The sequence below is a fragment of the Arachis hypogaea genome, chromosome 4 (genome assembly GCF_003086295.3).
Source record: "Arachis hypogaea cultivar Tifrunner chromosome 4, arahy.Tifrunner.gnm2.J5K5, whole genome shotgun sequence".
Taxonomy (NCBI): Eukaryota; Viridiplantae; Streptophyta; class Magnoliopsida; order Fabales; family Fabaceae; genus Arachis; species Arachis hypogaea.
In genome coordinates, this window is record NC_092039.1 from 115325167 (window position 1) to 115350196 (window position 25030).

General features: G+C 36.8%; 2 protein-coding genes and 1 long non-coding RNA gene across 3 annotated transcripts; 1 reads left to right on the forward strand and 2 right to left on the reverse strand.

The window, feature by feature from the left end:
* The first annotated feature begins 639 nt into the window (after positions 1-639).
* LOC112794424 (uncharacterized) lies at positions 640-1636 on the forward strand. Its single transcript, XR_003198862.3, has 2 exons — positions 640-742; positions 1354-1636. It is a non-coding gene; the product is annotated as an uncharacterized lncRNA (long non-coding RNA).
* A 1151-nt stretch (positions 1637-2787) lies between these two features.
* Positions 2788-6889, reverse strand: LOC112797424 (uncharacterized). Its single transcript, XM_025840338.2, has 12 exons — positions 6434-6889; positions 6233-6361; positions 6062-6154; positions 5832-5911; positions 5635-5748; positions 4995-5068; positions 4638-4714; positions 4278-4361; positions 4104-4196; positions 3883-3990; positions 3718-3789; positions 2788-3491 (listed from the first exon to the last, which is right to left on the reverse strand). Exons 1-12 carry the CDS (start codon positions 6734-6736, stop codon positions 3042-3044), a joined length of 1677 nt encoding a protein of 558 aa, XP_025696123.1. The 5' UTR covers positions 6737-6889; the 3' UTR covers positions 2788-3041.
* Positions 6890-9143: 2254 nt separating this feature from the next.
* Positions 9144-10151, reverse strand: LOC112795249 (uncharacterized). Its single transcript, XM_025837187.1, has one exon. The coding sequence runs from the start codon at positions 10149-10151 to the stop codon at positions 9144-9146; it is 1008 nt and encodes a 335-aa protein (XP_025692972.1).
* Between the last annotated feature and the right edge of the window lie 14879 nt (positions 10152-25030).

The following is a 25030-nucleotide window of genomic DNA, read 5'->3' on the forward strand; positions in this document are numbered from 1 at the left end:
TTACTATTTTCAAAAATAAAAAATATATTCTAAATTAGTAAATTAATTAATTTATTTTAAAATTTTATATGTAACACAGGTATATATACTAAAACAAAAGATAAAAAATAAGTAATAAAAATGAATAAATTGAGAATAAAATAAAATATATAAAGTTATGAAGAAAAATATTAGATTAATACCTAAACTATAATTGTTTGAATTAAAATTTGTAATTGAAAATATCAAAAAGAAAAATAATGAAATTGGAAGATACATAGAGTCATTGAAAATTATATAAAAAAAACATGGAGAATTTAAAATTTACCTTTTGATGAACAGAAGATGACTACTAGACAAAAAATAGAAAAAAATATTAAAAATATAAAAATAAAAAAATTTAAGAGAATAAAAGAGTGACGGTACAAAAATTAAATTTAATTAGGTTAAATAATAATCAAAATAATAAAAAATAAAAAAGTTAATTTAGAACTTTAACTAATTAAATATAATTTATTTGTAATGGGATCATTTAAAAAAATAGAGATACATTATTATATATAATTATTTTTTTAAAAAAATGAAAACCCAGTGGGGGCCAGTGCCCCCTTATGGCTCTTACTAAACGCATATGATTTTACTATATATACATAGACATATACAGGTTCTTTCATACTTTCAATTTTCAACTTTCAAGTACATAGTAAGATGAAGGCTTTCACTTATGTTCTGATCAGTCTCCTTGTTTTTTCCATTGGCATAGGTATCTTTATATCCAATAGACAATGTTTAATTTTTCTTATCTTCTATGTTTTTGTTTCAAGAAATAAATTTTTTGTCTTTTATTTTTTATTTTTAAAAAAGAACAGTTTTACATGTTATATTTTATATTGTTAAAAATAGTTAAAAAAAAGCTTATGTTTATTTCTTTTTAAAAAAAATGGAAATTCGTTTCTTTAAAAAGCGAATATTTTATAAAATGTTTACAAATATAAAGAAAGTCATTTTTCTTAGACGAAAAAGAATTGCCAAAAAAGAATTAAAAGAATTGAGGCTGTATTTGTTTATGATTTTCAGAAAAGTAATTTTGCAATCTGATTCTCTTCATGCAGTTAAAATTATTTAAAATTTGATGTTAATAAAAATAGTCTTTTTGATTCTCCAAACAAAAAAATAACCGACTGTTATTTAAATGCTAATTAATTTATAAAATTATAAAAATACGGTGAAAAGTGATTTTTTCAACCAAAAAAAAAAACTGGTTTTTTTAATAGAAAAAAAAATTATAAATTTCTATTTGTTTATTCTAGTTTAGATTGCACATCCAACTGTCCAAGTAGTAATTGTTTGATGTGTTTTGATGTGGATACGTAGGGAATGAAAGGCTAATGAAAGTAACAGAGTCTGTCTCAAACCATTGTACACAAACACTCAACAGTGAAATATGTGTAGCAGATCACCAGTGCGAAGATATTTGCAAAAACCGTTTTGGAAGGCTAGCAAGTGGGTTTTGCATTAATAGCAAATGTATGTGTCAGTACCCACCTCCGTGTCACAATTTGTAGTCCTATGTTTGCAACATTTTCCCTTTGAATAAATGTTTCAATAATGGAAAATAAAAAGCTTAAAATATATAAATAAATGATGTTTCTATGAATCAATTTTATTTACTTTCTTCTTTTTTTTTTCTCGTTCTTAGTTACTTTTATGAGGTTAAAGAATATTATGAGTAATTATTTATACCCCAAATAAAAAGTAACTAAAAATTAATATCGCTTAGAAATGTCAAAGGACAACATTTGGGGTGTAATTGAAATTGACGTTCAGATACTTGTATTTGCATATATATATATATATACGGAATTTTTATTTTAATAAATAAATAAATTATAATAATGATTGAAATAAATAATTTAAAAAATATTTACTGAAATAAATATTTTTCTTATCTCGTTTATATTATAAATGAAAAAATTTTGTATGTATTTAGTATTTACACGGTAAACAAGATACACGAGATACATGTTATCCCGTGTGTAAACGAGATATATGTATTTATAAATAATTAAATATAATTTTTGAAAATAATTGAAAATATTAATAATTTAATTTAGACCAAACTCTTAAAAATAGAACATTTCAAATAATAATAAAAATAGACGATTTTAACATTTTAAACAATAAAGAAGATGAATTGTCCATTTAAAATGAAATGAGCACGTTAACACATTTACTTTAAAAGCACAGCACATAAGCACATAAATGCACTATTAAACTGTCCACCGTTAACACGGATACCTTTCTTTCAATTGAACACAGATTGTTTCTTATTCATTAATGGGAATATTTAAATTATATTTTAAACTTTTATGTACTTCCTATTATGTGAAACGTTCTATTTTTAAGAATTTTGTCCAATTTAAATTATTAATATTTTTTATTATTTTTAAAAATTATATATATATATATATATCGTTTACGATGCAAACAAAATAAATAATATATATCTCGTTTATATTGTAAACGAGATATATAAAAATTAAAAAAATTACACATATCTCATTTATACAATAAACGAGATACGTGCAAAATTATCTATCGTTTACCGTGTAAACGAAATAAGAAAGGAGTATTTATTTTAGTAAATATTTTTTAAATTATTTATTTCAGTAATTATTATAATTTATTTATTTATTAAAATAAAAAATCCTATATATACGTCAAAAAAATGTGAAAAAAATAAAAGAAAACCGAAGTCATTAATGAAACTAAATGGAGGAAGATTTAACCAAAAAATAAAATAAGAAATAAAAATCAATCACACTTCCACTTCTAAATTTCCATAAACAATAGTATAAAGTAAGTATAAACAAAAGCAAACAGTGTGGACAAATATATTACTAGTATATTTAAGAATTGTGAGACACACTTAGAAAACTCCACACCAGCAACTGTTATATTGCTTTGAATCCACTCAACAAAATTGCTCAATTTTTATATGGTGTATTAACTTCTACCTAAATCCTACTACCTGGAAGGCGAAAACTTGAAGCTGCTTCTGCCTACCTTGTCTTTTTGGCTTTAGCCAACTTCTTCTTTCTTTTCTTGACAGCCTTGGGGATTTTATTTTTCCGCGCTTCTCTCTTCTCTTCCTTCACCTTCTTCTTATTCTCTTTTCTAGCCGCTTTCCTGTCTGCAGGCGTCTGTGTATCGCTTTCAGAATATGAATCCACTTCGGAATCACTTTCATCATTTTCATCCTCGTCGGACTCTGAGTCACCATCTGCCTTTGAAAGGCCAGATTTATCATCAGAGTTGATATGTGAAACCTCTGTAGGATTTGATTTCACATGCTGCTTGTCATTTTGCGACGAAGGTTGTGATATTGATAATGCGTGTTTAAGTCCAGTGATGGTCTGATAGTATAAATCGCCGGTGTCCTTCCCACTTGTTATGCGTTGCACATCATCCTCGGCATTCTTAACATCATCTAGCGTCTTAGGAATGTAAGTCTGTACAGAGAATTCAGGAAATTGAAAATGTAAAAAAGAACAAAAGAACACCGTGCTGACCAGACTATAAACACGGTTGATTCAAAGACCAAATCTGAACCCCATTTCAATTATTCAAAATAAAAAGCAAAACAAGTGAATCAAACTCATATCTATAGATTGACTTAAATATCATACTAATTAAGAAAAGGATCAAGTAAGAAGCTGACATAACAAATCAGTTTACCTGCATAAATACCGAGTCTGCAATCTCATCCTCTACAGATACATCTCCTCTTGCTGAGATTTTTTGTTGCATCTAGAATTTTTTGAGAAGCATAAAAAAATTATTTCTTGAAGTTGTTCAGAAAATGCAGAGAAATAACTAATAAGAAAACAAAAAGACAAATACCTCTTCCAAATAACCATCCACAGCATCATCAGCAATAGTTGGATCAACAATAAAATCGAACAGTTCTCTTATCGTCATGACAGCCACACCATGCTTTTTAAAGAAGTCCTGCAAACCAACATGACAAAAACTACTTAATCACACCTTTACCTCATTATCCCCATTACAGAGATATAAAAAACAGAACAAGAAATCAATCATTTATTGCTACAAGTGCTTACTGATATATGAATACAATCTTCACGCAAGAAATCGAGGGCATGAGGATGGTCAGGATCAACAGCTTGAGAAACATCAATAATATACAAGTGACCCTAACAAATAGAGAACAACCATATTAGCTATTGACAGAGGCATTTAATCAATGAAATATAAACAGGTGAAGAGGAGATCACCTCAAAATAAAGTATATTATATTCGCTGAGGTCACCATGAACCAATTTGCACTTTTGATACAATGTCCGCATTGCAATAATCATCTGTAAAACAAATCCTCGTATAATTTCAAATTAAAACCTTGGTAGCACAGAAGAGCCTAATGCCCTTAGAATACTAAAAAAAAATGTGCAACAGTATTTCCATTAAGTATCCCTAAAATAATACTCAAAACTGTCGACTCACTGACTCTATTATTGACTTCACACCAAAGCATCTTTAAGGTATAATCTTTAAGAATTGAGATATCAGCTAAAAGGCCAAGTTCTAAATTATATCATGCAAGCATCACAATATACTATTGTAGTAATTTGACACACCTCAAGATAGCCTTCACGTAACTTGTCTAAAGATAAGTTTGCATCTTTAAGACGAGGGGCAGCCCAACCAGCCTTTCCTGTGAAAAATGAAAAAATAAACTCAGAAATTCAATTGAAATTGTACTTATGTTTCTTATGAATGATCAATATTGGGGGCAATTACAATCAATTCCAACTTCGATATATGTGACAAAAATTAGTGAACAACTGCCTCGCTTTCTTTTCTTCCTTTTCTCTCTTTTCTTATACCAGATAATGAACAGCAGATGGATGAAAGCACTGTATCAAATATGTGCACAGAATTACATTGATCACAGTATGGGGACGTTTTGTGAATGTGGAGAATAAAAGCAGTACCTATAAATTCCATAACCAAAACATGCAGCCTCAGAAGAAGAGGTGTAGGGCACCTAAGTCCTGCTGCCTTTAGCCTGCAATTCAATTTGGGCAGAGATGAGAGAAGGAAATAATTAAGGTTAGGTATGCATGGATCCAAACTATCTGATACAGATTTACTGGAAAAATAAAAGAAAAGGTAAAGTAAAAGCTTTAAAAAATTGAAGCACATGGGACTGGCCCTCTAAGGCTCTAACACACATAAAGATTTACTAGGTTCATTTCAGTTTATTCTATCAGACATACATCAAATCCATAAGAGATCTTTGAACTGTAACAAATTATTATTACTCTAGTACCTGGTTAAGTAACTGCCATAAACCCAAATAATTTTAAACTGTTTTTTTTTTTTTTATTTTGATAGAAAAAACAAGATGAATGTTCGTAGCACTTCATGCATAGTGTAAAGGTAAAAGGATTAATGACAAAAAAACCTGTAAAGAACATTTGACTGAGAAACATGTGTACAGTTTACCTTCTTTTCCAATTATTTTGATTATCCAATTTAATTTTTTACATGAATTTTTCATAGCACTTCTTTTAGTAAAGTTCATAACCAACCCAACAGGGAAACAAACAGGGGGGAGAAAAGGAAGCAAACCTCATAAGATTCCTCATTTCTTTCTCTGCCCATGTTTTTACCATTTTCCTGGGATTATGCCTGCAGTATCCATTTCTAAAACGGTAGTCTCCTTGCACATATCTATCTCTATCCCTGATATCATTCAGAGAATAAAGTTCAGTTTATATAATTAATAAAAATGCAACTTTGAACGATGTAACACTCGTTATACTTACTTAAAAACCAGAATGGATGTTTTGTATACTTTAATTGCAAGTTCTTGACCATCAGATTTGGTTGCATGATAAACATTTGCCTTTAGAACAAATAAAAAGGAAGAAACGAACTCAATATGACATATAACTAATTGTCAAAACAGAATAGTCTGAGACATCATCTTGGAACCTAAACCATGATGTTCAGAAACAGGAAAACACAAAATAAAAGTTTCTGGTGCACCACATACTTCCTTTCCAGTTGAAATGCATCCATTGATATCATGAAACACACCTCGGTTAAGCATTTTGAACAAAACCATGCGCGTTCTAGGATCAATTGCCTAGGAAAACCAGAGTTAGTTACACAGTAATTATATTTGGCTAATAGACAAGTTTAAGAGTGATTAGGGTAGTATCACCTGCTCAACAGTGGCGCGGTCTGCCTTATCAGTAGTTTTAGTTTTACCAATGGCCATCTCTCGAACACTACCACGAATTGCCGTACTCACAGAGTTAGACATCCCAACATTCATCCTCCCTTCCCACTCCTGCACCACCAAATCTAAATTTTGAGTCATTAATCCAATTATATATGTGAAAACCTAAATTTTAGGGTTTACCTCTAAGGGAGACGCACGAATGTGGTGCGTGAACTTCTGGTTGCGGTTAGAGAGAGGCTGGAGGGTGGAGGAGTTGACGGCCGCGTGGTGGTGGCCGCCATGGGCGTTGGGGCGGCGAGAATTGAGAGAGAAGGAAGCGTCGACGACGTCGTCATCGTCCTTGGAGTCAAGCCAGTCAAGGGCGTCACCGATCTCGGAATCCGAAGAAAACGATTCCTCTTCTTCATCATCATCATCATCAACCTCATCTACTACTACTACTTGTTCTTCTGGTTCTCTTTCTTGGTGTCGCTGGTTCTCCATTGAATTGAAGTGAAGTTGTTTGCTTTACAGAGCGTTTGGATGGACCTAACTGCCAAACTGAAAGGAATGCGGCGGGAACGAGGCCTCAGAGGTAAGACCCCATATAAACCTATAAATATTTCTGCACAAATTAACAAATTAAAATTGAAATTTGAAATTTGAAAATTGAAAATATATATTTAATTATGAAAATTTAATTTTGATATATTATGTTAATATGCCGTCTAATTAGGTAACGTTGTGTCAGAAAAATAACTGCATTTATATTTATCACATGAATAATTATTTAAGAAATCAAATATAATTAGACAATTATATAAAATATCTTTACATTGTGAGTGTATTAAAAAAAAATAAAAAAATTATAAAGTAATTATAATAAATTTATTTTGAATACTTTTGACACATAAAAGAAGTAAATTATTCTCTCTATATTATTGCATAATAAATTTATCTTAAATACTTTAACACGTAAAATGGGATAAAAAATTTAATATGCATCCAAAATTAGTATTTCTTATTAAAATGAGTCCATTAGATGAAATATCAGATTTTTTTATTTTAATAAATAAAATAATTATAATAATTGTTGAAATAAATAATTTAAAATATATTTACCAAAATAAATATTACTCTCTTATCTCGTTTACACTGTAAAAAATATAATTTTGTACGTATCCCGTTTACACTGTAAATGAGATATGACACGTCAACCTGATATGTGTATATCATATTTACAAGAATAAATGCCCTTTCTAGTCCCTAATAATTTGCCCGATGGACTTTCCACCCCCTAAGAAATCTAAATACCCAAATCGATCTCTATCTATTATGATTTTAGTACGTTCCAGTCCCTGCAACCGGATCCGAGCAGGTCACTGGCTGATGTGTCAGTAACTTGTCCACGTGGGTTTCTCTCCTTCATAATTGGGACAAATCGCCCCCTGTACCTTTGTTGAAACGTTGCGTTTCATTATGAGCGTTATCTCCTGGGTATTCATAGTTATTTAGGATTTTTTCTTTATTCTTCATTGTCTTCATTGTGTGTAGAGTGAAGATAAAGGGTTTTCTCCTGAAGAACAATATGGCTATGAAAGTCAGAGACTCTTCTTCACGAACCGTGGAGGAAAGCAATGAAGCTGGGAAGAATTTGTGCTGGAGTCCAACTCTGGGTTCCACTGGGAGTATAGGAGAAAAGGCAAATCAAGGCAAGAAAAGATTTGTAGCACCCAGATGTCATTGTGGCACATATGCAATATTGTTTCATTCTAGCACTGCAGAAAATCCGAACAGACTCTTTTTTTTGTTGCTCTTATTTTAAGGTAATCATTTTTCAATTTTAGTTTTGTTTCAAAATTCCTTACCATTACCATGGAGTGTTATTTGTTGCATATCGCAGCTCCACATTGCAAATACTTTGCTTGGCTTGATGAATATGTTGAGTCATATTCACATAAAACTTATGTCAATCAGAATGGTGTGGTTGAAAGTTTGAAGACGATGGAAGAAAGATTGGAGGCACTGGAAGTAATGATGGCAAAGCAGAAAATTGAAAAAACATTTGGAGGCAACACTAAATGCAGAAAATTAACCATTTTTTAATTGGAATTGCAGTTACACTTATATTTCATCAATTTGCAGTGGCTTAATTGAGAAAAATGTGATTTTGATTTAGTGTGTAAAGTTATGTAAATAGAAGACAACTACTTAATGTATTATTGTTGAAATTCATAGCTTGTATGAAGACAACAACTGATGTTATGATTATTTACTCTAATTCAGTGATACTTAATTTATTTTATTTCATGTAGTTATTAGACTTTAAAATAGTGTATTGAGATATTATCATATTGTATTATTATGAATTTTTGAAACACATGTCTATGAAGATAACAATGTAAATAAATATTCAAATCTCAGAGAAATTTGAAATTGCACTCTAATTTCTGAAAGTTTCATAAAAGTTGAAACCAACATATAAAGTGATTAAGTGATTCACAAACCAAAGCATGAGTATTTTACAAAAAGTTCACTCCAAAATATGACCTGCTCCAGAGTTTCACTCAGAAGACCATGTGTGTTTTTTCAACTTGATGCTAAAACAAAAACCAAAAAAAAATTGACTGTATCTCTAAATCAACCTTGAGTATTATGTAGACTTCAAATCAGAACCTAATAATAACATCAACACTATAACCAAAATAACTAAGATAGAGTCTCCCCCTAAACCAAAGTTCTACATTTCCTAAACAACATAATATCCATATAGCAAGTTCTTTCACTTTTTTTTGGTGGAGGCTTCATTCCCAACTATACTCTGCAGACTTGTATTTATAAAATAATATCTAATAATCTAAACAATATCTACACTATAATCCAACTATACTCTGCAGAATTATAAACAATATCAGAATAGGTTGGCAAATGTTGTTACCTTCTGTTGGTCGGACATGAGATTCCATCCGCGCACTTGATGGTCTCCCAAATCATCCTGAAGTCGAGTTAAGAACCACATCCAGTTCTCTGTATTTTCTGCTCTTGTAACAGCATATGCAATAACAAATACATGGCTGTTAGCATCAAGTGACATTGCAGTTAGGAGTTGGCCTCCATAATACCCCTTTAAAAAGCATCCATCTAGGCCTATTAGTGGTCTACAACCCTTAACAATCCCATTTCTGCACGCATCTAAGCATATGTAAATTTTGTCAAACAGCGGTAGAGATTGCGGAATTGGGTCAACACACATGTCAGCCGTGTTGTCTGGGTTACTCCTGTGCAACTCTTGTAAATAATCCCACAACTTTCCATATTGTGCCTTGTCATTCCCAACAACAAATTCCCTAGTTGCTTTCAAATCCCTTTGGATCATTTTTGGATGGACCTGAACATTGTAGTCCTGTTTCATACGCTCTATTGCTTCCCTCGGTGTCAGCTTAGGCTGTGTTGCCAACCTTTTTTCCAGCTTATCTGTGACCCATGCCCTATCGGCCAAATTGCTTCCATAATCCCTTCCACATGTATGCTTGTTGTGAAATGTTTTTACCTCAAATGCCATTGTTTTTGAGTTCCTTGCCACATATATTAACCATGGGCAGTTCTCCTCCGCACATCTAGCCTTGACCCTCTCCTTTTCATTCTTGATATACATGCAATCTCTTTCATCCCAGACAAATACATCCTTCAAGGCCTTCTTAAATCTCTCCATACACGAAAATTGCATTCCAAGCTCAAACCGAACCTCTCCATATTCATTTTCTTCATTGAAATCAAGTCTGTGCATTGTCCTCTCATCCTCAGAAGATACCGGGGTATAACACTCTTCAGAAGCATATTCATAGTTGTAGTTATCATTGTCACTCTTCTCATTAACCACTGCTGGACCTCCTAGTTCATCTTCTACTGGCCCTCCCATATCTATTTCTACTGGCCCTTGGGCAGAATCCAACCCACTAGGAGGTGTCTCAGTTCGATTTCCTTTACTAGATTCACTGTATAGCACATGTCTCTTCCTCTTCCTCCCAGTATACCTCTTTGATGATTTCTTACCATTTTTCTTAGGTGACACTTTCTTCTTGTTTGATGGAGACACTGATGTTTTTTCCTTTCTTTTTTTTTCCATGTCTTTTTGGTGACTCAATATCACTACTATCACTCTCATAACTAGGAGGAGGAGGCTTGTAGGCCTCATCCTCGGCACTCTCGTATCCATCATCCGATGAGGATTCCTCTGTGACCACAACGGGCTTTTCCTCTGGTTCTGGCTCTGGTTCGACTGCCATTGGTTGACTTACCGGGTGCTCAAAGTAGATGTAGAACTCATTTCTATCTGGACAACTTAGGGTGATTTCACACATGTCATTAATATCCTGGTCACCCTTAAGGATATGAAGCCCAAACTCCAGGTTTCTTGTTGCTGGATCAAGCCAGTAAATTTCTTTGTATTCTAGATAACCTAATCCCCTGAAGAGTTCTTCTAAGTCCTTCTTGTTGACAAAATCAACATCCATGGGTGGAAATTTCTCAATCTTTCCATCTACGTACTGTAACACTCCATTTGGATCTTTTTTGAGTATCCCACGATGATGAAAAACAGGGATAACAAATACAGACATCTGTAAAAATCCAAACTATAACTCAGTAACAGAGCTAAACTTCAAACTTAATCAACAGCAAATAGACTAAAATATCTATCAGTTAAGAATTCTTAACTCATCAATAAGCAGAACGGTAGAAACTTTCAAAGTTAACATCACTATTATAGTTTTGCAACAACCCTAACTCATCAAACAAAGCTAGTGCTTCACCCCATCCACCCATAATCACCATGCAAAGGAGAACTGAGTTATCAAAGCTAATTTCACTCCCACTATCTGACACAATCCTCAATTTGACTACAGTGAAAGATAAAGTAAGTAGAAGAGAACGAAAGATTGCTTACCGTTTCAAAGAAACTTGCCAAATGCTTCCAATGTCTTCCCACACAGTGGTGCAGCACGATCGCACGTCCTCAACGTAACGCTCTTTTGGAGGGAAGGAGAAAGGTTTCAGAGTTAGGGCCAAATGTAAATGAAGAGGGAGAGGAAGGTGTTTTATGGAATAACGCTCATAATGAAACGCAACATTTCAACAAAGGTACAGGGGGCGATTGGTCCCAATTATGAAGGAGAAAAACCCACGTGGACAAGTTACTGACACATCAGCCAGTGACCTGCTCGGATCCGATTGCAGGGACTGGAACGTACTGAAATCATAATAGATAGGAATCGATTTGGGTATTTAGATTTCTTAAGGGGTGGAAAGTCCATCGGGCAAATCGTTAGGGACCGGAAAGGGCATTTACTCTATTTACAATGTAAACCAGATAAGGCATGTCGCCTATAAGTATATGTCGTTCACAGCGTGCTTCTGGACCCCAGTTTGACCTTGTCAACCACTTTCTCCTCTCTATTATTCCCTTCTGACAATGTCATCGACTAATACTGCGATGGCGCGCCAGGCAGAGAACGACGGAGACATCAACAGATTGAACGAGACGTCGCATTACGCCGGGGCAGCCGACTTGGAGGTTAGTTTTGTTGTGTTTAATTCTGTGCAATAAGCATATGAAAATTTTTTTTATGTGGCCATGGTTAGGCTAGTCGCGAAGAACTAGAACATAGTTTGTAGCTTTAGCAGTAGGTCTCTAGTATAAATTTAGAACTTTATTTGCTTGTGGAAGGTTGTTACTATATAATTATTAGTTTGGAACTCTGTTTTACTTGTGATAGGTTGTTACTACTTATAACATTTTAGTTAGGTTTTGTTTAGTATGTAATATGTAATTTAGAAATATGTGTAAGTTTGAAACATAGAAATATATTCTTAAATAGAAGGACATGTAAGTTAGAAAGAAATATTTATTTAACTTTAATGTTTTGTATATCATATTAAATTGATCTAATTACAAAGCTAATAAAAAGTGTAAGAATTCAATAAACACAAAAATTTTAAATTATTTCTTTATAAGGCCGAATTTTTTTATTCTTCAGAGGCCTCGCCTTCTACTGCCCCGACGAGTGAGTCATACCCTTCCTCCACCCGACGCCATCGTCCCGTATCTGGTTGAGGTTAGATTTGGCGACAGGGTGCCCCTCAGGGATTTCACTTTTGACAATTCCCTGATTTCAACATTCGTGGAGCGATAGCGTCCGAAAACGCACACGTTTCATCTCCCGTGGGGTGAGGTCACTATCACCCTGCAGGACGTGACGTACCACCTAGGCCTATGCGCACATGGAGCCCTAGTTGGGGGTGCCTCCGTGACTTCGGTAGGTGGTACCACATGGAGACGTGGGCATTGGTGGAGCAGCTGCTTGGTGCCAAGCCTCCAGCGGCTCCACAGCAGGCGGTGCAGAGGAAGGAGTCGTTCACGCTCAAGCTTGTTTGGCTGTGGGATCGTGTCCGCCAGATGCCCCCTACAGACGACCAAAGACCCTCCGACAGTATGCTAGGTGCTACATTATGTTACTGATCGGAGGATATCTGATGACGGACAAGTCGAACAACTTGGTCCACATGCGTTAGCTCCTTCTCCTCCGGGACTTTGGGCAGTGCTGGGCGTTGTCTTGGGGATCGCCCGTGCTGTCCTAGGCGTACCAGTCACTGTGTTCGGCGGCACAGCGGGGCATCATGAACATTGCCGGCTGCACTCTGCTGTTGATGTCCTAGATCTACCAGAGATTTTCTCAGTGGTGTCCACCTGATAGAGGGATCTACCAGTATCTCATGGCTGCGAGGTAACAAATGTTTATTTTGTATTTATTTAAATTAATTTGTAACTTCTTACGACCTGTTACTTAACGAACTGTTTATATTCTCTTGGTTGGTGTCAGGTTGGTTGGATTGCAGTAGCAGAGCAAGGATCAACATGAGGCTAGGGTCCTGCATTGGAGGGTTTCGATCGACCGGTTACGATTTGATGAGGTTAGTTCATGTTTACCACCACCACATATTCATTTTATTTCTTAATGTTGTCTCGTTTTTGGGTGGCTGATTATTATGTCCGTTACAGTTTTTTCAGTTTGCATGGAGAGTGTACGATGACCTTGCTCTGCAGGCTCTGTGCCTTCCTTGGTTCCTAGAGGAGGAGGAGTGGGGGACATGGTTGTCAGCCGTCCCACTGGTATGTTTCAACGTTGTGTAGTTTCACCAAGTTGATCATGTGAAACGGCAGTTCAATTGAGAGTAGCAAGTTCCTAGCACTCCGGTGAACCTTGACAGGTATAAATGATATCTTGTTTATCATTGCTTATCAGAGTTTAGATGTCAATTATTCTAATTATGTTGTGTGTGTCACTATGTGATAGTAGATTATACAACTTCTTGTTTTTCCTGATAGGTTCTAGGTGTCCACTGCCCGTGGTGAGGATGTCTGGTGGCCTGATCAACTTTAGGATTGGTACGATGGTTGGCGCAAGCAATTTGATCCCGGTCACAGGATCTCCATACTTCATATATTTGACACCAGGCCAACCCAAGAGTACTATGATTGGTGGTGTGGGGCTTGCCGTGTTAGGAATCTGTCGAGTCAGGAGGTTTTGGAGGATCCGAGACTTGTGGAGTTGCCCCTAAACGTACAGCCCACTGCCAGCCAGCCTAGGGACAATCTCCACCTTCCCCGGGGCGTGCCAGATCGGCGTAGACGTGCGAGGGGGCAGGGAGGATACCCGACGACCTCTTAGGAGGGACAGAGGCGCTAGAGAGCGTCAACCTAGCGAGTCGGTTAAAAGGAAGAGGGTCAGGCCTCGTCGGGTTAGGCTGAATGTAGAGTCTGACGAAGAGGCGGATTTCGGCCGCCAAGAGTATCACAGAGACATCACATCGGACAGAGAGGCTTCAGCTCTGGGTCCGCCTCCTCCACCTCCTCCGCCTCTCCCAGCACACGCACTGCATCCACCATCCAGTTCTGAAGGGCCACATCATCGGGCAGTCTGGGACACATCACCACCGAGTTGGCATGATGCAGGTCAATCCAGCATCCGTTAGGAGGAGGAGATGGTTGACGAGATCTTATTTGATGACGCCTTCAAGCTTCACATTGTCGATCCAGCCTCGATGCATCGGATTGCCGAGTCATTCCGGACCGGTAGGGAGCAGGGTATTGGACAGTACCAGCATCCATCCGCTCCTACGCAGACCACCTCCTGGATGCCACAGATATCACCGGCTTCTACCTCGTCGTACGGGGCGGGTCTTCGGCCGGGTAGCCAGTATACGACCCCGCCCTCCTACTACTATGGAATGTTGCTGACGTCATCACAACCTCAGGTGACCCCTCCATCAGCTCCACCATCTCACCCTCAGGGTCATTTACATCAGTATGCCACATTTTCACCCTCTGGAGGGCTCCAGCCATACCATGCGCACTAGCCCCATGATCTTGCTTAATATAGTGCACAGAAGTTCTCAAAAGCACAATTAAAGTTGAACTTACCAGTATCTGAGGTTCTGTCTAAAGGCTACATGGAGGCTCTATTGACACCCATTCATAGCTTGACGGCACTGCACATGATACTTTAATCGGTCCGATTTGATCACCCGGTACTCAGCACTCCTTCGAATACTGTAGTTCTTCATACCCTGTAGCACTGCATCTCGGCATTTGAACCCATGGCCGACCTGAAACTCTACCCCACCGTCCAGGTTGTAATCCTCTTCTCCCATGTTAGAAAACAGAGTCCTCTCATGCATGGCGTCTAGATCCATACTATAATAGTGACTTGGCACTGTCAATAGCACCGGAATTGGGTGAGGTGGAGGCAAGACATGGCGCGCCATAGTCTGGGCGGGTGTCTCGGGTACAAACTCCTCCTCATTGCCCCCTTTGGAAGAATCACTATCGACACTATCTGCCACGTATTCTTCGTCCGACTCCTCGTCGCCCTCCTCCGCCTCATCAACTGAAATGGTGAGATGAATCGGTGGTGGTGCAAGAGGTCGGTCGTCCTAGACATAGGTCGAGTGTATAGAACCACCACGACCCACATCTCCAACCTCGGCAGAAAGCTCCATCACCTGTTCCGCCATGATTCTCCCATGGATGTCGAACATGAGTCGAACATGCTCGTCCCCTAGAAGCTGAAATAGTCGAAACCGGAAAACTCCATTACCCATAGGTGCTAGCAACCTATACCCCACCCTTCCGACCTCCATCGCTTCTGTACCACCAAGGTTGCTCAATATTAAACTCTTCAAGTCCGACAACGTACTTAAACGCTGAGTGCGCAACAGTATTGGATTCTCACACTCAAATGTCACCCCGTTGTCGCCATTTCTCATACGACAGTTAGAATAAACACACACAACTATGTAAACGCTGTTACTAGCCATTGTTGCGTTATTTTTATGAGAAATACGAGATAGAAAAAGATATGAAATGTGTGTGGAGAATGCCAAATGTTACACATTCTTTTATAAGTATATCTCATTTTCGCTGTAAAAGAGATAAGTATATCTCGTTTACACTGTAAACGAGATATACACATTTCAGGCTGACGTGTCATATCTCATTTCTAGTGTAAACGAGATAAGAGATGGGTATTTATTTCGGTAAATATTTTTTAAATTATTTATTTCAGTAATTATTATAATTATTTTATTTATTAAAATAAAAAATCCTAAAATATCTAAGTATGGCCCTATCATGTTTTGCCACTTGCTACAAAAATTGCATGATACCAATTAAGGTTGTGAGAATCGAACTAGTCAAGTAATTTGTTCAATGATTTAATTTACAAAAATGTTATTTGTACACTAAAATTAATCATCAATGTATTTGTGTATAAATACATGTGTGGGTTAATTTGTTTTCAATGTATATTTATATTCCAGAATATATTTTATACTAGTGACTGATTTTGGTATACACGTAGCATAACTCATTTACAAAAATGCTTTAATTGGAATTAAATTGTGATTGAACCAATTTAATTAAATATACAATAAATTATTAAAAATTTAATATATAATTTTAAATATTTAAATTTAATAATTTTTTAATTAATAAAATATAAAATTTTATAATTTTCATACAATAAATTATTTATAATTTATTATTAAAAATTCACAAACAACTTTAAACATCAAAATTTATAACTAAAAAAATCAAAACCTACATAAATGAGAACCACATAATGTTCTACCACAAAAAAAAAATATTAAACAAATAAATATTTAACTAAACAAAACATCTCTCATCAGAAATCATAGTTATCGTTAAATATTCTAATGTCCCAATCCAAAAGAAATAAAATTCCAGCAATAAAAAAAATGCACACTCAAGATAGTTAATCAAATTGAACAGAGTTAATAAAAAATAATAAATTACACATTAATAAAAAATAGTAAATTATACATTTAAGATTCAATAGAGTTAATCAAATTGAACTATTCCCTCCAGCAATTATATTAAACATAATCAACCTAAATGCATAATCTATTTTGGACTTGTTTCAACGCTATTTTTAGAAAAGATCTGTTTTTAATGATTTTTTTAAAAGATTTTTTATAAATTTAAAGTAATTTTATATTTAGATATTTTATGTAAAAAAAAAAATTATTTATCAATTATATTTAGATAAAATAAGATAAAAATATTTTTTTATTCATTTATTATGTAAAAAATATTTTTTTAGGAAAAAAATAATCTTTTAAAAAAAGATGTAAATTGTAGTTTTTCAAAAAAGATATTTTTTATTTTTCTAATACTTTTACTTTTACTATTAAAAATTTGTTAAACACACTAAAAAATAAAAAATATATTTTTTGTTAAAAAAAATATTTTTTATCGATTTAATGACACCTAAACAAACACTTTGTCCAACAACCAAAATTCATAATTCAAAACAGTAAAATATAAAATATATTCATTCAGAATCATTATAATTAACAAAGAAAAAAAAAACTAAATTTCTGAAGAACTCAAGAAACAGAGAGAACTAATAACATAATCACGCTATGAATTTCACGGTGGCAGAGAGACGACGAAGAGTCTGACGACAGAAGACAAATATTCACACTTCGCGGTGTGTTCGACACACACACAGAAAGAGATGACTCGAGACACAGAGAGAGAGATGATTCGACGACGACGAAGACAGAAGCAGGCTTGACGAGGATAGAGCCAGTGGCGCCAACAGCAACTCCGAACCGACCTTCTACCGATGCAAGGAGAAGAACACACTTTCGAGGAGAAACAGCAACCTTCTGGAGATGCGAGGAGAAGAGCACACCGACGCCGATAGTGATGATGGTTGATGGTTGTTCAATGGCTTTGCTCTTTTGATCCGTTTAGAATTAGGTTTTTTTCTACGTTGTAATTGGGAGAGAGAAAGGGGAGGAATTTCTACTGAATTTGATTTTTGTTTAGATATATATAAATATCAAAACAACATCGTTTTGATCTAGATCAAAGACCAAAAGTTTTAAAAATTAATTCGATTCTGTCAGTTCATCAGTTAACTTTCGATTCGACTAATTTTTTATTAATCCAGACGTACTTCTGAAAGAACATACCAAGGGACCAATACCTCTTGTCATCTCTATCCCGATTTCCCACTAAACTCATCTCAATTGGGGATTCAAGGGACCTTATGACAAGAGCGTCATGGATGCCGATATGTTCTTTCTTTCCAATACTGGAACTTCTCATGGATCGGATCAGTTTCATTTCTGATAGGCAGGATCCTCAAGAACGAGGCAAGCCTAGAGCATACGTGAAACTAGTAAGCAAAGATAAGCATATTGGAGACTCAAGATTTCAGACAGAGAGAGATTTAGAGAGTATTCATGGTGAATATCTTACAATGGTTATATTGAAAGATCAAGTTATGCCCTTTTACAATGGGAGAGCCCTCTATATATAGAGGCTCTTGGGTAGTAGAGGATAAGAAGGAATCTTATCCATCATTACAACAAGACAAACAACTTTAAGCAAGCTAATCAAATACAGACACATGGACCGCACTACTAGGAGATAAGAAGGAATCTTATCTCATTATGACAACTTTATCTCACATCACTCCTTTTTATGATTACAAAAGGACAAACTTACTTTATGTCACACCATATTTTACATGATTATAAAAGACAAAATACCATAATTACTTCTGGACATCATGATTGTTGCTGGGTCCCATTCTTCACGGACTGTATTTCGTAATGGGCTCATGTTCATCAATGTCATCCACAAGGTTATGTGGTCCTTCCATGTATTGATCCTCAGTATCACCATCTTCAATCCCAGCATCTACATATGTTGGACTTGGCAGTAGTGGATAGACCCTTGATCCTGGTTCTTCATCTTCAATGCTTCTGTTAAAGTTGTTTCTGGTGTAAAGAATCTCATTACGATAAGCAAATAGCCTTCTTAAGACAAAGGCGTAATAAAACCTGTGTCTCCGCTTATCAGGGATGTTCCAAACGTCATGGTCTGTTAGTGCACTGAAGAGTTTTCCTCTCCAAAATGGAATAGGTGCAAACATCTTGAGTAGTTTCTCAAGATTTGTTCCTGAGAAGTTTTTGTCACAGAGGAACCTGTACATAGCGATTCCAGGAACTATGATGGCGCAATCATACTGAACAGTGAGCGCCCATATGAACCACAGCATTTCTTCAGGAATTTCACCTTTGATGATGGGTATGATATGATAAGGTGTTTTCGGGTGAAAGTGTTGAGGTTTTGCTGTGATTTGAGTAACAAGGAGGAGCCTGTGTAACCAGTAAAACAGGCTTTCTTCAGCTAGGGTCTTGACCTCAGCAGCAGTCCTAGGTCGAAGGGAAAAAGGAAACGGTCCAGGTTCTCTTCTATAGAACTTGTGGTCTTGTGGACAGTCTGGAAGAGGGAAGGTTGGTGGTGAAGCTCTATTCATGGCTAAGATGTGAAGAACTTTGGGTGGAAGTTCTTTGGTTGGTCTGGAAAGGTAGTCAGCTATGGTGTTGTGGTTTCCCTTGATGTGTTTTACTGTGAATTTATAGCGTGAAAACCAATCTTTCCATCTTAGGAGTTGTGAGTTTGGTAGTATCTTCCCTTTGGTTTCCAGTATGGACGGAAAAGATGTATTGTCCATTTCCACAATGAAGTGATATGCACTCAAGTGAAAGCTGAACTTCTCGATTCCTCTTTTAACTGCAAGAATCTCCTTGTATGTAGCATGGTAGTGTTTCTCTGAGTCCTTGAACTGTCCGCTAGCATGCGCACAGTAGTGTCTTGTTCCATCAATCTCTTCAAGGAGAACAGCTCCCCAGTAGTTATCACTAGCATCAGTTTGCAGAATGCGTTGTCCATTGCTAGGAATCTTCAATGGTGGGGGTTTCTGTGCTACTTCTTTCAGGTGCTTGACAGCTGTCGTTTGTTCAGGGCCCCAAGGTGGGGGTTGCTTTTTTAGTAACTTTGACAACTGACTTGTGTGTCTTGTCACATCCGGAAGAAAGTCACGGATATAATTAATGATGCCTAAGAACTGTTGGACCTGCTTTGTTGTCAGGTGGTCATCAGGAAAGCTTAACAGTTCCTTTGAGATGTGCTCTCCAGGCTGAAAAAACCCATTATTGAAAGTCATTCCCAAAACATCAACTTGGGTTTGACCAATAAGGCTTTTCTTTTGAGATAGCATTATTCCATATTTTTCCACAATTTCAGTAAACTGGATCAGAAGGGCCTGATGAGTTGGGCCGTCTTTTGAGAACAGCAGAATGTCATCTATGTAGATGAGTGCTGAGTGGAGTATGGGCTCAAAAATTCTGATCATAGTTTTTTGGAATAATGATGGGGCTACCTTTAGTCCAAATGGCATAACAGTCCATTGGTACTGTGCATCAGGTATGCAAAAGCCCGTCTTGTATCTGTCTTTGGGGTGAATACCCAGTTGCCAAAATCCTGCTTTGAGGTCAAACTTACTGAAAAGTTTAGCTTCACTAAGACGAGGAGTTATGGCGTCAATCCTTGGTAGTGGAAACTTGTCGTCTTGCAAGAAGAGGTTTAAGGGTTTGTAATCAATCACCAATCTCTTCTTTCCTCTGATCTGTTCAGACCTCTTTTCCACATAGAATGCTTGGCATGCCCAGTTGGAAGTTGTTGGTTCAATTAAACCTTGCTTCAATAGCGAAGCGCATTCTTCCTTTGCCAACTTCAGGTCTTCAGGATTCATTCCTGAATGGGTTGCCTTGGTAGGGTTGATGTCTTCATTCTTCTTGAAAGGCAATTGAATGAAGAACTCTTGATTCTTCCATAAAGGAAGAGGGTGATCAAACTTGTCATGACTGTCACAACAAGCTTTTAGTAACCTGTTCTGGATAGCCTCATAATCTGAAGGAGCTTTGCTAATTTCATAGATGCCTCTGTTTTCAAGAAACGGCAAGAACTTCTTTTTGAATTTCAGTCCTTCAGGCCATATTGACATTCCCTGTGTTTGGTAGTATGCATCAAAACCAAACAGTACATCTTTCTCAGGGAGGTAGCTTCCTAGAACTTTCAGCCAAATCACCATTTCAGGAAATATTTGTAGTCCAACATTTCCTCTAGAAATATGGTCAATAGTAAATCTTCCTTGGCTGGCTGTTATGTAGGTTTTGTCATGAGGAGCCCAAATTTCATCAGGTAACAGATTGGGCCTGACAACAGTTGTAGAAGATCCTGTATCAAGCAGTGCTACGACCTTTTTTGGCACATCATATTTGGATGCCAAAAGTTTGAGTTTGAAGTGGGGTCGTTGGATTCCATCAACTCTTTTGGAACCTAGGCTTCCTAGACATCCTCCTTCTGACATTTGCTGTTGAGGTGGAGCAGGTGCCATACAGTGGATTGGTCTGTAGTCATCATCAGAAGAACTATCTTCAGGATTATGAAGCATGTACTTCGTGTATTCATCTGCTTCTGACTGTTCTTCAAGGATCGATTCAAGATCTTCATCATCTCGGGTTAAGACAGCATCTTGTAGAGATTGAAGCATCTTGATTTCTCTTTTGCTTGTCTGCTTCTTATTGGGACATTTCTTGGCAAAGTGCCCAGCTTGTCCACAAAGAAAGCATTTGTTAGTTTGCTTGTCCTTGAAAGTCTTTTTTCTGAAGAACCGTTTCTTTCCTTTGAACTTTCTTCTTCTGCCGAAATGGCCTTGATCAAAATCTGATCGTTTGGTTCTTCTGAAGTGGTGCTTCTTCTTTGTGTGGCACTCACAAGAGTCTTTATCCTTGCATTTGATCTGCAGATAAGACTTGTTGCATGCTCCCTTTAGTTTAAGGGAATTCTTGGCTAGCTGTTTGAACAGATCTTGCTGGTTGCAGAGCTTGTCAAGAGCTGCTAGAGCCAATTGATAGATTTCTCCAAAGGTTATCGTTGGAATATCCTTCTGATAGATGGCCATTGTTCTTCGTATCTCTGGTAGGAGCTCTTTTGGAAGCGAAGCAAGGTACACTTCTTTGAGTGTTGAGTTGCTCTGTCCTCCAAGAGGATAGTATTTGGCCTGCATTCTTCTGAAATGCTTTTCTAGATCTTTCTTATTGAGTGAACAGCATTTCATCTCATAGTATTCTTGGGAATTTCTCTGCTGGATTATCCCAATGTCTCCTAGGAATTCTCTATGCAACCTTCCTAGAAACTGAGCAGCATTTCCACCAATGAGCTGCATTCGCTCATACTCACTTAGTGTGTTTATCCATTCTCTAAGATTGCCAGTCATCCTGGTGACAAACTCAGAGAGTACTTGCTGGATCTCTGCATTAGGACTGGACATCTTGGTATCAATCCAGGCTCCAAAATCATTCAACCTTTCTCTGTACTTGTGAGGAGGAAGATTATCAAAGGTGAAATAATGGTTGCCTGCTTTTGTCTGAGTGGACTTGTTCTGTGGAGGATTATCATCTTCTTCTTCTACGACTATTCCTTCTCCTTCTTCTTCTGAGGTTGGGTTGGCATGATCAACCATTGCTATTGCAGAAAGATCTGCAATTTGATCTTCCTCAGATGATTCTTCAACCAAAAAGTCTGACGAATCAGACGTTACTTCTTCAAACGAATCACTCGACGTGATTTCTGCATCAATCATTCCGATTGTCCTTTTTTCTGGTGCCTGTTCTTCTTTTTCCTTGGAGATTGTCTCAGTTTTTTCTCTAGAGGTTTCTCCCCTGAGAAATTCTCTTTCTGACCATGGTGGATTATGCATCCTTTTTTGTGAAGGTTCTGTAGGTTGAACCGGGTGTGGCTTAGGCTTTGTGTGTAGTCTTCGGGCAAGGTGATAATGGGTCTTGAAGATGTTGTCATAGTCAGGTTCATTTATGGTTGGCTGCTGTGGAGGAATGTAAGTGGGTGTGTACATGGGATACTGTGGTGGATATAAAGCTAATGGATCTGTAGCCAAATCTTGTGGCTTGGGTTGTCTGGCTTGGTCTTGTTCAATTTGTCTGATCTGGGCCTTGATACGGGTAAGCTCTTGGTCCTTTCTTTGGAATTCTGGGCCAAAGTAATGGGTTTGGATGTAGGTCTTTAAGTCTTGGTCAAGTTTTTGGGCTTGTATGGTCAGTCTATTTTTTAGCTCATCAACTTGTGTTTGGACTGAGTACACTTGTGAGGACAGGTTGTCTGTCTTCTCAACGAGTGTTTCCAAGGTGTGATCGATTCTCAACAGGACTTTGTTTTGGCTAACAGCATTTTCCGTTTGCCAATTCAGGACCTCATCTTGAGGTGAAGTTGACTGGACTCCTTGCGGAGTTACTCCTTTTGGGGCTATGTATGGCCGTCGAGTAATCCTTTGACTGTCAGTGGAAACCTGTAGAGGAGGAAACTCTTGTTCATAAGGCTTGAGTGTTGCTATGCACGGTACAGCAATAGGATCTGAGAACTGGGGCCTAAGGATCTTCTTTTTCTTCTTCCTTAGATAAAACCTTGGTGGTTCCTCAGGTTCATCTGGTGGGTAGAACTTTGGAGGAGCAGTACAACTCTGCTTCCTATTCTTCTTGGACTTCTTTTTGTAGTAGTCCTCATCTTCTGATTCTCCCCAAGCATCGCAGTCGCAATCTGAGTCACACATATTGTGATCAACATCCCATATGAAATGGCCATTGACGTGTGAGACATAGACTGGCTTTCCTTCCTCATAGTAGTGAATTGGGGGATCATCTTGATTGCTGGTATGTTGAACAGTGAGAGGAGAGATCATATAGATCCTCCTGGAGGATGACTGCCTAGAAAAGGATGGTCGTCCTTCTGTTCCTGGCCTTTGAAAAACCGTTCTGACTGTTCCGTCAGTCTCTCGCGTGACCACTGGTGGTGATGTTGTTTGGACATCAGGAGTGCTTTGTGGGAAAGCTCTCTCATAGTTAGTGATCCATTCTAGTGGCACTATAGCCGCAAGTTCATCTGGAGGAATCATCCTTGGAATGTTAACTATGGCCGGACCATGGTTCTTATCTGTGAACATCAAAAGAGCATCATGGGTGGTGTTTGGAAGGTTCAGATCCAAAGCGTGATCTTGGATTCTGTACAACACCTGGTGATGGAGTGTTGCCTGTTCAGCACTGGCATCTTGTGTAACACCAATCAACTGAATTTGTATCCGGATCCTTTGGGAAAGGGTCGGATCTGTAAGCCTGATAGTGAAGTCTGGCGAGATTGTGAGAATCACACTCCCATTAGTGAGAGTGGATACAAGTGCTCCAATAAGCGCATGTTGGTATTCCTTGAAGGTGGTATCTAAAAGTGCAATCTTTGCGGTAACAGGTAGTCCTTTTCTGCCATGTAAGGTCAGAATCATCCTTATAGCTCCAAGGTGTAGGTGAGTATATCCTTGTGACAAGTATTCACGAATGAGTTCTTGAGGGATCTCAATCGTAACATACTGTTCTGCAGAGGTGGCTTGAAGACCACACTGTTGTAAACGGGAGGTTTGAATCACTTCCTTAACAGGAGGTGACGATCTCCTTCTTATGAGGTGGCGAATACTGAGCGACTTTTGTCTGTGATAGAAAGTGTATGGGTTTATGAGAGGTTGTTGGGTAGCAGGGATCTTTGAGTCTTCTGGAACATGGGTGATTTCAACAAGGTTTTCTATCTTGTTGGATAGGGTTTTATGAACAGATGGTGGTAAACGATCAAGAGAAAGCTCTGTATTATAAAAGATAGGTGGACTAGATTCAGGGTTTGACATGAATATTTCAAATTCTCTCTTACTCTCTATCATCTCCAATATACCTTCTCTTTGCTTTAGTTCTTTAGGCTCTGATACCAAGAGGTGCATCCAGACGTACTTCTGAAAGAACATAGAAGGTTTTAAATATATTTTGCTGTTGTGAAAAGTTTTTCATTGGTCATTTATGTTTTTCGTAAATTGTAAACAGTTATTGTTGCTACTGACATATAAATTTTACTAATGACTAATATTAGTGCATTAAATTAAGACTAAGGTTTTGTTTGTTTAAATAGAAAATAAAAGAAAAGGAAACAGAAGGAGAAAATAAGAAAAAATATCAATTATTTCTTATTTTTTATTTGTTTTAATAAAAATCTTGAAAACCTTTAGAGTGTAAAATGAGTGTGGAGTCCACTCAAAAATCTTTCCTTTGCCTCTAAATAGAAGAATTTGGATTTTCTAAATTTTAAATTTTTATTTGAGATGATAAAGTGTGATTTTTCATTTTTAAATAATTTTTTTATATTTTCTCTTAGTTTCACCTATAAAATAAATGGCGAGATATCATATTTTATCCTCTAAAGTTAAATTCAAAATTTAAAAGATCAAAATCCTAGACAGAAAATAGATTAAA